The 16,889-nt window shown below is 60.3% G+C and overlaps 1 protein-coding gene across 1 annotated transcript; it reads left to right on the plus strand.

Moving 5' to 3' along the window:
- The first annotated feature begins 6,665 nt into the window (after positions 1 to 6,665).
- MTX1 (metaxin 1) lies at positions 6,666 to 16,256 on the plus strand. The gene is made up of 8 exons (XM_044992004.1): positions 6,666 to 6,821; positions 7,847 to 7,916; positions 8,737 to 8,816; positions 10,253 to 10,345; positions 10,636 to 10,818; positions 11,287 to 11,363; positions 12,364 to 12,518; positions 13,087 to 16,256. Exons 1-8 carry the CDS (start codon positions 6,741 to 6,743, stop codon positions 13,308 to 13,310), a joined length of 963 nt encoding a protein of 320 aa, XP_044847939.1. The 5' UTR covers positions 6,666 to 6,740; the 3' UTR covers positions 13,311 to 16,256.
- The last annotated feature ends 633 nt before the right edge of the window (positions 16,257 to 16,889 follow it).

A 16,889-nucleotide genomic window follows, 5' to 3' on the forward strand; every position in this document is an offset into this window, starting at 1 on the left:
GAGCCGTCAATCAGGGGCGCTCCTCGCGGGGACCCGGAGCACGCAGCCCGGCTTCGGAGGTTTGAGCCGCCGCCAGGCCAGCTGGCTCGCAGGCCTCTTCCCCTCCCACGCCGCGGGGAGCCCGGCCCCCGGCTGTCAGCAGCGCGCAGCGGCACGGGGCAGGGTGCGCTGGGTCTCAGAGGCTGCGGGCACCTGGGGGCTGCTGCACCCTGGGGTGCACTGGGTCTCAGAGGCTGCAGGCCCCCGGGGGCTGCTGCACCCTGGGGTGCGCTGGGTCTCAGAGGCTGCGGGCACCTGGGGGCTGCTGCACCCTGGGGTGCGCTGGGTCTCTGCTGCGGGCACCCGGGGGCTGCTGCACCCTGGGGTGCGCTGGGTCTCAGAGGCTGCGGGCACCCGGGGGCTGCTGCACCCTGGGGTGCGCTGGGTCTCAGAGGCTGCGGGCACCCGGGGGCTGCTGCACCCTGGGGTGCGCTGGGTCTCTGCTGCGGGCACCCGGGGGCTGCCCTGCCCTGGAGTACGCAGGGCTTTAGCATGGAGACTCGGGGTCATCTTGCCTCTGATGGAGGCTTCAGAAGAGAGGCTCACCGCTGAACACTGGCAGGGCTCTCCCTGCCCTGGGGTAGCTGCTGCCAGACGTCCCCTGGCCTGCCCGGGAAGGGGCTGGAGGCGGGTGGTGGGCTATTAGTCACCATTAGGCCTGCAGACAGACAGGTGGGCTCGTGGGCCAGTACTGCACCGCCAGGTAAATCAGTGCAGGAAGGTAATGGCCCCAGATGGCAGAGGAGGAGACTTCCAGCCAGCATCCACATGGCTGTCAGTGACTCACTTTCCAATGGCCCGGCCTCACCAGAGCTCTGATTAGCCAGGCAGCGCTGTCTTCGTGAGACAGCAGGACCAGACGGCTGCCACCGGCCACCTTCCCCAGGCCCAACTCCCCACGGCCTGACTTCAGATCCTGCTGGCAGTTGCAGGGTCATGGGGAGGTCAGTCAGTCTGGAACCAGCCTTGGTGCATGTTTGTGTGCCCGTGTGTGCAGAAGACACACACGTACCCTGCCCCAGTGTCAGCACCCAGAAGGAGGATGGGAACTTGGAACAAAGGATGGATGCTCTCTTCCAGCTCCAAGCCACTGTGATCTGGAAAGCTGAGTGCAGCATGTTGCACCAGTGACCCCGTGCACCTCTTTGCACAAGCAGCCAAACACTGGGCTTTGCACAAGCACCCTTAGGAGAGGTTTCCTGACAGGGCCGGCTCCAGACCCCAGCACGCCAAGCGCGCGCTTGGGGCGGCATTTTGCCGGCAGGGCAGCAGGCAGCTCTGGCGGACCTTCCGCAGTCATGCCTGCGGAGGGTCCGCTGCTGCCGCGGCTCCGGTGGACCTCTGCTCCACCGGAGCCGCGGGACCAGCGGACCCTCCGCAGGCACGTCTGCAAGAGGTCCCCTGGAGCCGCGGGACCGGCATGCTTGGGGCGGCCAAATTCCTAGAGCCGCCCCTGTTTCCTGACAGGAGTGTGCCGCATACGGCCCATGATACACCATCACCCAGACAACAATTGACACCAACCATCCTGCCAAGTCACACCCCCCCTCCATCCCACAGGGTCTTCCAGAGACAGGGGGTCACCCCCCACATATCACAAGGCCTGCCAGACTGGGGGTCACCCCCACATGCCCCAGGGCCTGCCAGATACACAGGGGATTTAACTCCACACACGCATTTGAGAGTCTGCCATGGCGGGGGGGGGGTGTCCCCTCCCCCCATGGGAAGCCCAAGTCCCAAGACAGCTGCATAAATCAGCTCTCAGGACCCGACCTAAGCTCCAGAACAACACAACAAGGTCATCTTGGAAGCACCTTCACCTCTGAACTCTGCTAGCAGGGAAAGGCAGAGGGGGGCAGGCGGGGACCCACAGATCAGGGAATGGGGAGGCACCATTGGTCAGGGCATCCAGCTGGCATCCCACAGGACCAGGGCAGCAGTGCACATGCAAGGGTCGCAGAATGAGGCCAGGCCTTTGATCCATGTTCCCTAGAGCCCAGCTTCTGGTGGTGGCCAATGAGGATAGGCCATTCTCTAGCTGGGGCTGGCTGGGCGTCCTCGCTGAGCTGCCTGCAATGACACAGGTCCTTTCCGGTGAGGCTCCGGACGGTCAGTGCATTTGGGGATGGCAGAGGTTTGCAGGACACAGAATCTGGAGGCAGTGTGGGGGAGGGTCGGTTTACAGAGAGTTAAGACAAGTGAATGGTCTGATTTCCTGTTGTTGACCCAATGGACTGGAGTCCTCACTAATGTCCCATCCACTCCCACAGCATCATGCCCTGCACCATCTCTGCACCTCGCTGTCTGCTGAACCTGTCAGATCTCCCGAATCCTGCTCTGCCATCCTGGTACCCTCCCTCTGCCTGGCTGGGGGGATGCGGCCGTGAGGCTGGACCCTGGCGGGGCGAGAGCTGTGACTCTCCAGGCCTGCCTGTCAGTGTGTGGGTGTCACGGAGTCCCTGGGTGATGCTCTGGAACTGCTCCCCACAAAGCCAGTCAGGACTTTGGGGAGCCTCCTCTCCCTCAGAGCAGCCTGTCTGCAGGGCAAGAAGCTCACACGGCTTCACCTCCTGGGTCTTTCCTTGGAGCATTTAGCATCCTCTGCCCCTCCGTGTGCTTCCCACAGCGAGCCTGCCCCAGCGGGGTCCTGGGGAAGCCACCGGGTCCTGCACCCCCACTTTGCAGTCAGACGTGACTCTCAGCCAGCCAGTAAAACAGAGGTTTATTAGATGACAGGAACACGGGCTAAAACAGAGCTTGTAGGTACAGCGAACCGGACTCCTCGGCCGGGTTCATTCTGGGGGGCAGTGAGCCAGACCCCCACGTCTGCACTTCACTCCTCGTCCCCAGCCAGCTCCAGACTGAAAACCCCTCCAGCCCCTCCTCCTCTGCTCAGCTCCTTTCCCGGGCCAGGAGGTCACCTGACCTCTTTGTCTCCAACACCTTCAGCTGGCACCTTTGCAGAGGAGGGGCCCAGGCCATCAGTTGCTAGGAGACAGAGTGCCAGGCATTTAGGTGCACTGGCCCCTTCCTCTGCAGCAATCACACCCCCTGATCCCACCACCTAGATATTAAGAACTGCAGAGGGGACACTGCGGCACCAACACAGTATTCAGAGCAAACATTAAGAACGTTCCCAGTTTGTCACAGTGGGGAGTGTTCCCCAGCTGTTTGAATGTGTCCGTATCTGATTGGGGCCCATGGGACACAAGGAGCTCCCTGGCGAATTCACGCAGCTGGCCGGGAAGGTCGTTCCTGAACCACAGCCAAGCCCTCTGCCGCACCGAGGCTCACTGAGTGCAGCGTCAGCCGTGTTTACTCTTTGTTTCCATTGCCGCCATAACAACGCGATGAGCCATGCCCAGGTGGGCTCCCTCCAGCCCTGGCCCTTCCTGCTGCTCTCAGCCAGGCAGGCCAATGCCAGTGGCTCGGCTCGATCCACTGCGGCGAGGGACTAACCCGAGTCCTAATTAACAGGGACTCCAAAGAGGGAGGGGAGACAGAATTCCTGCTTGGATTCTCCCAAATTACAGAGAGCAGAGATTTTCCATCCTCGTGCTTTGCGTGTGCTGCTCCCCCACCCCTGTTTTCTTTCCATGGCAACATGCGCTCTGGAACGCAGGCTGCGCACTGCTGGGTGGGTTTGGATCCAAGCATCACGACCTCCTGAAAACATGCAGTGTCTGAACAGGCCCACACCACCCTCCTCGCTAAGAACAGGATGGGGACTCAGATGTGCTGCTGGCTAGAGAGGCAGAGGCAGGAGCTCTTGACACACACATCCCAGGGGACTAGATCCAGAGAGAACATGGTCAAACTGCAGCTTATTCTGGGGTTTTTCTCCAGGTGAAAGTCTGCTCCAGGCAGCTGCACCCCCGGCAGCCCCAGAGGCCCCACAAACGGAGGGAAAGGCAGAGACAAGGACAGCACAGCTTGTGATGCAAGCGCCCCTCTCTCCATGAACAAAAGCTGGGAAGACATGAGCAGGCAGGAGGGTTGTGTCACCACCCAGCCCATGGCCTGCCATGCACAGGGAGGGGAGACCCACAGGTATTAACAGGCCCGTTATCAACCCTGCAATCTGCCCTAACAACGACATCCCCAGGGAGCCCTGGGCCCCGATGCAGGGGCTGCTTCACTCCCGTTCAGCTGACTTACTTTCCATGCACTCACTCTCCAAGGGGGGCCAGGCTGCCTCTCCAGCGAAGACCACGGTTCAGTGTGGCAAATCCAGCACGCACTCTGCCTTTTGTTGGCACAAGAGATGAGCCCCATTGCAGATGCATGTTAGGGTTTAGTTCCTTCTATTTCGTGTTTGCAGTTTTCAGGTAGCGCTTTTCAGTGCAACAGCTTCAAGCAGTAGAGCCTCTCTTGTAAACCCTCGGTCCCCGGAACAGTGTGCACAGCAGAACAGTGGCTGAAGGACTGAGAAATTAAGAGGTATCGGCTAGGGACGAGAGAGAGGTTTTCAGATGGGATTCGAGATGTGGCAGGGAGAGAGAGATACAGGGAGACTATTCCCTGCAGGAAAAGCTGCAGAAGAGGCTCTTTCACATGCAGTACAAGGCCACAATATGCTGCCTCTGCAGCCTTCGCAGGATAAGCAACCGGGGTGACAATCACAGTGTCCCTGGGACAGGGGGAGCCTTCTTCGAGGCAGTAGGGAGCGGGGTGGATTGACCTGGGAATGTCGTTTAGTTTTACTGGGGCTGTCTGCATGGGGGAGGGGAGAGCAGGGGTGACTTTAGGTGAGGGACGGTACCTGAGCCTGTAACCTGAGCCAGGAAGGGGGTGGGGCGAGGCGACACCTTTGCCCAGGAAGCTGGACAAAGGGAGGGAGCCTGCTGGAGGGGTTTTTGGTTTCAGTTTTGGGCTGGCTGGGAAGACACAGGGAACCCCAAGTCTGGGGTCTAAGCTCCTTACCCCCCTGAGGGACCTGGCTGAGGGGTCCTGGTTGTACCTACGAGCCCTGCTTGGGACTGTGTTCCTGTCGTCTAATAAACCTTCTGTGTTACTGGCTGGCTAAAAGTCATGTCGGATGGCAAAGCGAAGTGGGGGTGCATGCAGGACCCTCTGGCTTCCCCAGGACCCTGCCTGGGTGGGCTTGCTGTGAGAAGCGCACGGAGGGGCATATGCTGAATGCTCCAACGTCAGACCCAGGAGGAGAAGCCGTGTGAGCTTCTTGCCCTGCAGACAGTCTGCTCCAAGGGAGAGGAGGCTCCCCAAAGTCCTGCCTGGCTTTGTGGGGAGCAGTTCCAGACCATTGCTTGGGGACTCAGTGACAGCCTCCTAACTCCACAGTAGTTTTGCACACAGCATACCTCATACCATGATGATGAGTGCATTGTAAACGCAACGCTGCTGCAGCTGGGCCAAGCCAGACATAGCACAACACAGAGCATCTGTCCCAAAGCTGTGACCATTCCCTGGGGCCTGGCAAAGCTGCAGCAATTGATGCTAAACTGCTGTCAATTCCCTGCTCACTTGAGGATCACTAAAAGCCTTACAAGCCTTATCAGTGTTTTACAGAGGGGAAACTGAGGCAGAAAGGAGGTCACACAAGGAATCGGTCACAGAGCCAAGAGCAAAAGCAGCTCTTTAACCAACCCCCAACCATCTATCCTCCTGCAAACACCCCCCAGCAGCTCTGACCAGCCGCCCCATACAGGGTGGGGTGGCAGGTTTACGATGTGGGGACTAAGCTAAAACATTCCAACTCTTTTACGACTTGCTGCACATTCAAACCCATTCTGCACAGATTCCCAGTTTAGCTGCTACAGAAAACCAGTGTGACAAATAATTTCTCCTTGGAATTTGCAACGCTGAGAGAAGACGCTCCATTTCTACCCGCGGCCAGCGCAGGAAGTCCCCGGGGAGAGACAGGCAGGCCCTTTGGAGATACGGGGGCTGAGAGAAGGAGTTGCAGGGTCTGCTGGGGAGAGAGACAAGAGCAGGCCTCTGCAAGGGGGTGATGCTGGGGATTCGGTCTCCAGGGTGGCAGGGCACAGGGAAAGTGCAGGGGTGTATCAGGCTCAGGGGGTATAGGGGCACAGAGGCGCGGGGGGTCAGCACATGGGGGGAATGGGGGTAAAGGGGGTTGGGGCATAGGAGTGCAGGGGGTCAGCACACGGGGGGTATGGAGGCACAGGGTGGGTCGGGGCACAGGGGGGTCGGAGTATAGGGGCACAGAGGCAGGGGGGTCGGCACACAGGGGGAATGGGGGTAAAGGGGGTTGGGGTATAGGGGTGCAGGGGGTCGGCACACGGGGGGTATGGAGGCACAGGGTGGGTCGGGGCACAGGGGGGTCGGGGTATAGGGGCACAGAGGCAGGGGGGTCAGCACACAGGAGGAATGGGGGTATGGGGGTTGGAGTATAGGGATGCAGGGGGTCAGCACACGGTATGGCACAGGGGGGGTGGGGGTACAGGGGGGCACAGATGCACGGGGGATTGGCACATTGGGGTATTGCAGCATAGGGTGGGTTGGGGCACAGGGGGGATTGGGGTATGGAGGGTGGGGGATTGGGGCACAGAGGGGGCAGGCTCAGGGGCATTTCAGGGTGCGGCGGGAGGGCTCAGGGGGCTGCCCAGGCCCCACCCCCGCGGTTCGGGGCCCCGCCCCAGCCCGGCCCGGCCCGCAGGGAGGAGCCGGGGCCGGAGCCGAAGCCGGCCGGGCCGTGTGGTTCCGGGTCGGGCGGGAAGATGGCGGCGCCCATGGAGCTGTTCTGCTGGGCCGGGGGCTGGGGGCTGCCCTCGGTGGACCCGGACTGCCTGGCCGTGCTGGTGAGCGGGCCGTGCCGTGCCCCCCGGGTCCCGCCTGGGCTCCCTGCCGGGCCCCTCCCCGGGGCAGGCCCCCGCACCCCAGGGGTCTGGGGGGAGTGAAGGACCCGCACCCCTGGTGTCGGGGGGGCGGACCGGCACGTCTGGGGGGGACCCGCACCCCTGGTGTCGGGGGGGCGGACCCGCACCTCTGGGGTCTGGGGGGAGTGAAGGACCCGCACCCCTGGCGTCTGGGGGGAGTGAAGGACCCGCACCCCTGGTGTCAGGGGGCGGGCGGACCGGCACCCCTGGGGTCTGGGGGTGGGGACCCGCACCCCTGGGGTCGGGGGGCGGGCGGACCGGCACCCCTGGGGTCTGGGGGGGACCCGCACCCCTGGTGTCGGGGGGGGCGGACCGGCACCCCTGGGGTCTGGGGTGGGACTGGCACCCCCAGGGGCAGACTAGGGGGGAAGAACCTGCACCCCCACCGGCATGCTGGGCAGGGGGAAGGCACAGAAAGCCTCAGGGTAGCTCCACAAAGGAACACCAGTTTTGCACCCCAGGTTTCCTTTTGGATGCCTGGCATCCAGATCCACGTGCCGAGCCACCTTAGCTAGCCAGTAAAAGCCAAGGAGAGGGGTTTGGCCTAAGCCCAGCCCTCAAAGGGAATTTGGCACTTAAAACTGGGCCATAGAGAGGCACTTGTCTCTGCTCGGGACTCCCCTCTCCTGGAACCACGCACCCACACTGCTTCTTGCAAGAAACAGGAGGAGGAGGAGGTGTCACCTCTAATCTTTAGCCTAGCCACCCAGGGTTCAGTGCCTCTGATGTGGAGAAGGGATTTGAACTTGGGTCTCCCCATCTGGCAGGTGAGGTCCCTAACCACTAGTCTGTGGGGTATTCTGGGGCCATTCTGCCGTGACTGGAACCGGGGTCTCACATCCCAGCTGAGCGCCCTGGCTGCTGGAGTCATTCTCACTCTGAGCCAGTGCAGAGTTGAACATTTATACACAGACTCCGTCTGAGTCTTTCTTCCGCTTCTCTTCCAGACCTACGCCAGATTCACAGGCGCGCCGCTCAAAGTTCACAAAGTCACTAACCCGTGGCGAAGTCCCTCAGGTAAAGGCGCTTATGAGAATGGGGGAGGGGCATGTGGAGGGATAGAAATAAACATGTGGCACACAGGTGACTATTGGAGCCATCACAAGCCACCGGAAAGTAGGCAGAGATTATCTCCCTTTTACAGTCAGGGAAACTGAGGCATGGTGAGGTGCCCAAGGCAAACTGGTGGGACAGCCAATATCAGAACTGAGGAGAGCTAGTTCCCAGCTTCCCTTGAGGCTGCTGGGCTGCACGGCCTTTAAACAAAGCTTTCCATTTAATTTCCCCATTTTCTTTAAGGAGGCAGGCAAACAAACATCTCCTCTTTCCTGACTTCATGGCCCTGCCCCAGGGCGGGGGGACATTCTTCCTTTTGGAACTCAGCTGTCAGAGCAGCCCAGAACCCCTGCCAGAGCTGACAGCTCTGCAACATGGTGTTTGTTACTTCTGAATCCTGTCTGCCACATCTAGCCTGGAGACTCCTCAGCAGGGGCCAGCCACGTGGAAAGTTTGTGTGTGAAGTCCAGCCAGTTCGGAGCTGTCCATGTGCAAAATCCATTTCACCCGGGAATAAGTCTCTCACATTGTTCAACGCCAGACCAGTTCAGGCTTCCAAAAGGAAGTCACTGCGTGGGCTGAGACCAAACGCGGAAACCCTGAACACCACTGCGGCACGTGAAAACAAAAGGGTCTCTTGCAACCCATGTGTGATGCTGGCACCTGTGCCAGGATCCCCAATGAGAGCAGGTGGGGCTGGGGGTGCTCGCTGCATGCAGGAGGCCCGTGAAGAGGTACCTCTGGGCAGGGTCTCCCCTGTATTCCCTTTCTCTGCTTTCAGGGTGTTTACCTGCTCTGAAGACCAAGGAGGAAGGTGTCCTCTCCCAGATGCACCAGATCATCACTCACCTCAGGAAACAGGTATGGGATGGGGACACTGACTCAGGCCTGTTGCCCCAGAGCGAGAGGAGACAGTCACCTGCCCCCTGCGGCTCACGCCTATGGGGGTGGGAGTTGGGGAAAGCTGAGAGTGGAGCCACTGATGGAAATAACCAGGAGGGCTTGCTGCAGTGGGTGGGGAGCCGAGGCATGGGTGAGCAGGGAATCCCAGAGCCTGTAGGAAGCGACCCTTGGAGAGGGGGCTCAGCAGGGTCTGCAAAACCCTGCCAGTGGAAGCATTGTGTTATGCAGTTCCCACAGGACCTTGCCCATGGACCTATGCAGCGACACCTGGCTGGTCCTGCAGTCAGACAGTCTGGACTAGGAGAGGGGTGAGAACTGCCAAAGGCCCAAAGCCCAGCTCAGCTCCCCAGATCCTGACCCATCTCCCCTGAGCAGCACATCTGTAGTGGCCCTGTCACAAGGGCCATGGAGGAGAAGGCAGAAGATGCAGGGGTTCCCGTCAGAGAAGCCCCTCTGTCCCCGTGTGCTAGTTTCACCCTTCAGAGTTGCTCTGTGTCTGGAACTTGTGTGAAGATTCAGTTCTTCCCCTCCTGTCTTCCCTGCCCCCAAGTGCTGAGGCAAGTAGGGGACCAGCCTCGTGGATGGTTTGCCTGGGGCTGGCTAGCTGTGGGGAGGAGCACAAGTGGTTCCTTTGAGGCCTGAGGGAGGTGTCAGTCTGGGGACTCGGGCAGCTCTCAGACGCCAGGGTGTGGGCCAGCCACGCCGCTATTCAGGCTGCTCCCGGCTCTGGTGGAAATAGGCCTGCCTGGTGCCAACTTTCCTTGGAAAGGCTGGAGCCGCTCCCCTACGCTGCTTGCACCCTCCATCCCTGACTCTGCCTCGGCCCCAGCTTTCCTCCTCTGGGTCATGCGGCAGCACAGGCGAGCACAGCCGCAGCCAGTGTGTTCTGAAACGGAACAGGCTTCCGGCCAGGTTAAACACACCAGGCTGCGCTCGCTCGCTCCAGGGCTGGCCAGAGTCTCCCCTTGAAAGATGTAAGGGGAGCAGGCGGCCTGTGCATTGGGCTCCTGTCCACGCACCTTCCCCCAGCCCGTCGATACTGCTCCCTGGGGCGTCTCTGGATGTGAACACAGTTCAGCTTTGGTAAAGCTGGGTCTCTAAAGGGAACACGTCTCCTCTGGGCGGACGAGCTCTGACCCCGTGCTCTTGGAGTCGGCCGCGCATCAGCGTGTGCATTTTAGGAAAAACCCAGGCATGGCACTTAGTGCCTGGAAAAGCATCTGTCTGTGAAGGGAACTTGCCTGGGGCTAGTGTCATCCTCCCCCCATCCCACCCCCGCCTCTACTACCCAGACAGGGGCCGTGTCTGCAGTTCATGGGGTGGGGGCTGGAGCACAGGATGAGCCCAATCGCCACTTCCAGCTCAGGCCTCACACTGTTCTCTTTACTCTGTAGCAATACAACGCTGACTACGATCTCTCTGCGAGACAAGGGGCAGATACACTAGCCTTTGTGTCTCTGCTAGAGGAGAAGCTGCTGCCTGTGTTGGTGAGTGCTCACGTAGGCCAGTGGAAGTGCTATGGGAGGAGCTAGCTAGTTCAGAATTCAGATGGATTCTGGGTCCAGCCCAGTGGGACGGTCCCTCACTGTGAGTGACTGAGGCATATTGGCAGATCCCAGAACCGCAGGGTGGAAGCTGGAGATTGGGATTATGGAGCAGTGACAGAGCTGTGCGAGGATCAGGGTTGGGGGTCTGAGGTAGCAGGGTGTCTCGTAGGGCACTGCAGAAAGCAGCCCTGCACTAGTTCTCGCGGGTCACCACTGTCCTCGTGCCGTAGATTCACACGTTTTGGGTGGATGCAAAGAACTATGTGGAGCACACGCGGAAATGGTACGCGGAGGCCATCCCCTTCCCGCTCAACTTCTTCCTGCCCAACCGCATGCACAAGCAGCATCTGGAGCGGCTGCAGCTGATCTGGGGGGAGAGCTGCTTGGAGGATGAGGAGGAGCTGGAGAAGGAAGTGAGTGGGCTGGTGGAATAGCTAAGCTCGGCTGTCATGTTGCTTCTGGGGGGAAGGATCCCAGTGACAAGGGCACTTTCTGTTCTGCAGCTCTTGCTACCCTTGTGGCAGCTGGGAGGGCTGGCTGGGGCTCCTGGGAATCCATCACCCTGCCCCTAGATGGAAGCAACATGAGGGGTCACCCTGTCCCCAGCCGCTGGATTAGAACAAAGCCAGCTCCCCTGGGGCACTGAGTTTAACCCTTTTGTGCCCAGCCCCAGAATACTCTCTTCGTTGGCTGTGATGCAGAAGCCAGGGTCGGTCCCTGGAAAGGGCAGGTCAGCCAGTGGCTTTGCTCCCAATAAGGATGACATTTGCTCTCTTTGCTGGCATTCTTGGACTGGAGATAGCACAGTCCCAGGACATGCCTCCTGCACCTCGTGTGCTATGGGGATGTGACACCAGGCTGCTTCTCTCCTGCTCCTGTAGATGTACCGTGAAGCCCGGGAGTGCCTGACGCTCCTGTCTCAGCGCCTCGGGGACCAGAAGTTCTTCTTTGGAGACTCGTAAGTGGCTCTTGGAGGAACGTTCTTTGTGGGGGGAAGCGAGGGCTCTTTCCTCACCTGCTCGCACCTGGATCTCATGCCTCTGCCTGGCGCTCATGGCTGGGAGCAGAATGTCGGAGCAGAGAGGTTCTTGGTGTTAAGTCTCAGGTCTCCTGGCATGCTGCGAGACACGGGCCTTGGCAGCCCTTTGAAAGAGCTCTGGGGATTATAGAGAAACCTCGGAGGCAATTAAAGCAAAAGGGGGACCGTGAGCTGGGCTGAATAGTGTCTCTCTAATGGAAGGCAGGGCCCTGGGGAGAGGGCAGTTCCTTTCGGCCCATTAGGCTCCATCCGTTCCCACTGCTGTCCCGACAGTTCCCCTTCCTCCCGTAAAACTGAGAGCCAGGACCAGATGTTCCAGCACTTCAGCCACGGCCTGCGTAGGAAGTTTTAGCCCATTAGACGGCTGCCTTGTTTGCTTCATGTTTAATGGGCCCATAATTTATGAAGCTATAAACGGTAATGGCTGAATATGCTGCTTATTCACTTCCAAAGAGCCAGCTGCGGTGAGCAGGAATCAGAGGAGACAGACACTTATTCAAGCGCTTGCTGAGAAGCCACCTCCTGCCTTTGGTGCCCCAGCACCTCTGGCATTCAGGCACCTCCAAGATTGCCTGCAAGAGGAGTTGTGAGCTCCCGCAGCCAGCAGCCCTACCCAGCTCCTGGCAGCACCGTCTGCTGGGACAGGCCAAGATGAGCGTAGCTGGGCTCTCCACCCACAGCCAGCGTTCCTGCTCTGCTCCCTGCATGTTGGGACTGGAGTAGCAGGGAGAGGAGCAGCCTCAAGGGCTCTAGGTAATTTGGTCATGCCCAGCGTACACAACAGTTGGACCCTAGTGACAGTGTAAATTTGAGCCAGCCTGTTCCTACAGCCTGGGGTCGTGTGTTCCCAGGGCTGAGGGTCCTGGGCCACTGGTGCTGACAGGCCAGGAGCCACTAGCTCAAGCTCTCTGTGCCGCAGCCCTGCTTCCCTGGACGCATTCGTCTTCAGTCATCTGGCGCCTCTCCTGAAAGCCAAGCTGCCCAACGGGAAACTGCAGCAGCACCTGAAGTCCCTGCAGAACCTGTGTGACTTTTGCTCCTCCATCCTCAGCCTCTACTTCCCCTGGGACGGAGGTGAGCAGCCAGGCCTCCAGCCGATCCTTTGGCACTGGGAAGCTGGGGGTCAGCTGGAATCACTGAAGCAAGGTCACAAAGGGGTGGCGGGGAGGGATGCGAACAGGCTTGAACCATGCCTCAGACCCCACTAGCCCCAGGCTGAGGCTTGCTAGCCCATGGCAGATCAGGAGAAGTGGGGCAGTGCCTTGGGGAGGAGCTCAGCTCACCTGGACTGCTCCACTCCTGGCTGCTGCGGGGGGGAGGACGGGACTTCCCCCCAGGTGTAACACAGGGAGCGCTCCGTGTCGGCCATGGTGAGGGCATCTCCTGACACCCTGCTGGCTGTAACTGGGGTCTGGTGAGGGTGGGGAGCGCCCCCTCTCCGGCTCTTGGAAAAGGAGGAGCAGCTTCCCTTTTTTCTCCCCCTGCTGCTTTTGGACCCTTGCTCCGACTATTCCCTGTTCCCCTCCCCCGAACGAGGGTAACATGGCTATACTCTTCCAGGCTGCCCCCGCTGTCTGCCCTCTGGGCTGGGGTGCACTTCACCAGCGGGGTCTGGGGTTCTGACATGTTGTTTCCTTGCAAGGGGACATCCCCTCCAGCGCCCCCAAAGCGTCTGCCTCCGAAGGGACCGAGTCTGAGGAGGAGCCCTACAAACGGCGCAACCAGATCTTGTCGGTGCTGGTGGGACTGGCGGCGATGATTGGCTATGCCTTCCTCAGCGGGATCGTCTCCATCCAGCGGGGCCCTCCTGGGGCTGCCAGCCCCCGGCCAATAGCCATGGAGGAGGAGGAAGAGGAGGAGGAGTGAGGCGCTGGTCTCGGGGCTTTGGTTCTCACTCGAACTGACTCTTTTTTTTACAGTGCTGGGTATGCCTAGTCTGATTCCTGCAAACTGCCCCTGTGGCCCTGTTCAGTCCGGATCCCAGCGCTGCTACAAACACCAGCCCAGATTTCTAGACTGTGTCGCAAGCAGTCTGCCCCCCACTAATAAACCTGGAGCGCCCCCTGAAGGGCATCTGTCTGTGCTCTCTGTCTCTCCTGTCTGCAGCCCTGGGCACAGAGCCTGCGTAGCGCTGGGGGTGCTCAGCCCTCGTGGACCAATGCGCTGGGCCCTCAATCTCTACCCAGGGCAGACCTTCCCCACAGGGACACGCAGGACAAAGCAGCATGGAAAGGGAACCTTGGCTTGAAGCTGTCCCTGCTGAGCTCTGCCCTACAATTCCCTGGCTACCCCCAAGACAGCGGGAAGAATCCTTTTGGCTTCACATGCAGCTCTGATTCCATCTCTCCGTCCCCTGAAGACTGGGTCGTGCGCAAGAGCCTGCCCCTTTCCAGGGCGGGGAAGCCGCGATTGGAGGGCCCTGGCCTAGAGGTTCACAGTGACTCTGCCTAACTGCTGGGCTCCTGACCTGGCCCTGCCGGCAGCTCCAGCCATAGAATATGAGAAGCTTCAGCTTCTGGGCCAGCAGCCAGAACCAGCCCCTCGGGGAGCTGCCCTGAGATTGCCAGCCCAGGTCAGAGCAGTGGGCTCAGGGAGAGCAGGGGCCGTTGGGGACTATTTCCCACGCGTCACTTAGTGGGTAGCGCCTGCCCTGAAGCAGGGCACTTGGTATCTGCAGCCGGCTGCTCTCGCTGTCCAGTCAGACCTCGGAGCCTCGCCTGTAGCACTGTGAACCCGGGATTAACTGCCCACGGGACAAGCCCGGGTCTAGGAGACTCCATTTGCCTTCTCTCACCTGTTCACTGTTTGTTCTCCCTCAGTCACGGCCTCTCCCAACCCAGTGGTCCCAGTTTTGCTTCCATGGCTCGTCTCTGGGCCCCGTCTGTCCCACCATATCTGTTGAGGAAGAGCAGCCAGGACCGAAGGGTGGGTGATTTGCCTGACAACCTTTTCATGCTGGCTTCTATCTCGTTCTCTAGCCAGCCCGAGGCTTGGTTTGCTGTGGCTGTGCTGCATGCGGAGCCACTGCTCTGAGCTGGCCATGGTAATGCTCAGGGCCTTCCCCACACACTTGGCCCCCGGTGCCCCCAGTCAGGTTCATGAGGGGTTCCTGGGGTTCCCTCCAGTGTGCGTTACCCTGGCACTTGCTGACAGTGCAGCTTAGCTACTTCTTCCTCACTGCCTTCTCCAGGCTCAGCTAGCTAATCAGTCTGTGTCAACTGCAAACATCACCTCCCATCACAGCCTGGAGCCCTGTGGCACCCACCATTAGCCATGTGCCACGCTGAAAATTCACCATTAGTCCTGTGCTTTGTCTGGAAACATAACTAGTTTCCTACCCTCTGCAAGGGCCTTTGACAGTCCAAATGAATGTCACCTTTTGGTGCCAGACCCAAAGACTGCCAGGGCTGCACTAGGCTCAGTCCTCTCCCATTACTCAGTGCCCGCGTGACGCCATGGGGCAGGCAGGGGAGACATGCTGAAATCCAGTTGTGCACAGCCATGCCCAGTGCTACGGCACGGCTCAGAATGCTGCTTCCTGGAAGGTCTCCAGCCCTTGCTGCTGGGCATGGGCCAACCAGCCCAGCTCAGTGACTGACCGGCCTCTATGCCCACCCCACATGCTTCCAGCTAGGGCCGGTTCCACTGCAAAGCTGGCAGCTTTAGGACACCGGTGCCCCAAACACAGTAGACCCAGAATGCCAGGCCAGCAACCACACATGGGCCCGTTACCTCTGCCCCCAGGTGCCAGGAGGAGCTGCAGGAAGAGACAAACACCTGTCAGGGATGGTGCAGGAAATCTTAACGCTGCCTCAGCACAGGGCTCTGGATCTGCCCTCGCAAGGTCTCGCCTCACCATGCGTTGCTGTGACACCTCCAAGGGCAGCAGCGTGTGCCTCAGGCCCCCGCTGCCAGAGCCCTGACAGCACCACCTGCTCTCCCCAGAGCCACAGCCCCACCCAGGGGCCTGACTGGTGACCTGGCTGGTTTGCAACATCTGCCCAGAGCTGCAGGCTGCACCTGGAGAGGAAACACTTGGGCACATACTGGCTGGAGAAGTATCTGCCAGGCTGCAGCAGGGTTTATCCCCCCCACCCTGGCCCTTGTGCCTCACCTCTGCAGGGAGGAGAGTGACCTGGGCTGAAGGGGGCAGGGAGGTACCACTCCACCAATGCTTTCCCACAGTGGCTACTGAAAGACCAGGAGCTGGGACTGACTATTGGTGGCAGGTGGCCTGGGCTGGCTTTTCTCTCTGAGGGGGAGGGAAGAGGTGCTGGCTCCCTGGGCAGTGGGAGCTGAGGGAAGCCCCCTTACCTCAACTCACTGCCGTGATTTGAGAGGGGCTAGCAGGGAGTTGCTGGCCTGTTCACGTTAGAAATTCCTCCAGTGCTGACAGCTCTGTTTGCATTCCTGCGTGCACACCGGCCAGGACAGGGGCGTTCCTTGGTGCTGCCAAGAGTGCGACGCTCCAGAGCGAGTAGCCAAGGCCCCGGAGGCAGCAGAGTGCAGCGTGAGGGGCTGGAAGCGCTCGTCTGAGGCAGGGACACTGTGAGATGGGGAGGTGCATGGTGCTGCGCCTACCGTACACACAGGGCTCCCTGCCCCTCGCTCACTCCTGGTGCTGGCAGGAGGCCCAGGGTGACAAAACGCAGTGCCATGAGTGTGTGGAGGTGCTACTGGAGAGCCCTAGCTTCATGTTACCTGTAACCCCAGTGCTGCATCGACTGCACCCCCCTTATCCGGGGCTCGGCTCTCGGGCCCACGCCAGGGTTTCCTCCCGCTGCTCTCACATTCTTAGGCTCCACATGGAAAAGCGGCTCCTGGGCGACAGCTGGCAGGGGAGGCTGTTTGCACTACACAGCTCTTGCTTGTTCTGCCCTGTGGCACCTCTCCCAGGATGCCTGGACGCAGAGCTGTGGCTGCCAGGGCCTGTTTCCCTCCAATTTAGCCAACCAGGCTGCAGCGCTGGCATGAGCTCCTGGCGCTACTTGCAGGACAGAAGCTCTTCTGCTGTGGACTCAGACAGCCTGACGTCAGCCAGCGCCCACATGCCCGTTTTTACAGTGCAGCCCCCTGGGTGGGGGGGACACTTGCTGGGGAACCATGCACAGCATGCTCTCGGGCACTGCTACAACCCCCAGCACCAGAGGGCTGAGGTTCCAACTCAGTGCCACGCACTGCCCTGGGCTCAGCTTGCGAGGCCGATAGGTCTCAGGATGCCTGTAATGGGCACTTTCCCAGGGCATGACATTCACCCACCTCTCTTGGTGCCACTTGCCTCCCAGGCGTACATGTGGTAACCCCACAGTTCAGCACCCCACCCCTGCAGGTCCCCCCATGCTGCAGCTTACCCTGCGCTCCCTCCTTTGCAGCCAGCTTGGGAGTGACCGTTCAGGGAGTGACGCAGGGCCCTGGGCCAGGCTTAAGGCAAGCTGTGATGCAGGA

The sequence above is a fragment of the Mauremys mutica genome, chromosome 17 (genome assembly GCF_020497125.1).
Source record: "Mauremys mutica isolate MM-2020 ecotype Southern chromosome 17, ASM2049712v1, whole genome shotgun sequence".
Lineage (NCBI taxonomy): Eukaryota > Metazoa > Chordata > Testudines > Geoemydidae > Mauremys > Mauremys mutica.

What these genes read in the sequence shown, in the direction of transcription:
- MTX1 (XM_044992004.1), top strand. Translation starts at nt 6,741, where the DNA reads ATGGCGGCGCCCATGGAGCTGTTCTGCTGGGCCGGGGGCTGGGGGCTG. An exon ending in CGGACTGCCTGGCCGTGCTG is followed by an intron (nt 6,822 to 7,846) that starts GTGAGCGGGCCG and finishes CTTCTCTTCCAG; the next exon opens with ACCTACGCCAGATTCACAGG. An exon ending in TCACTCACCTCAGGAAACAG is followed by an intron (nt 8,817 to 10,252) that starts GTATGGGATGGG and finishes TTTACTCTGTAG; the next exon opens with CAATACAACGCTGACTACGA.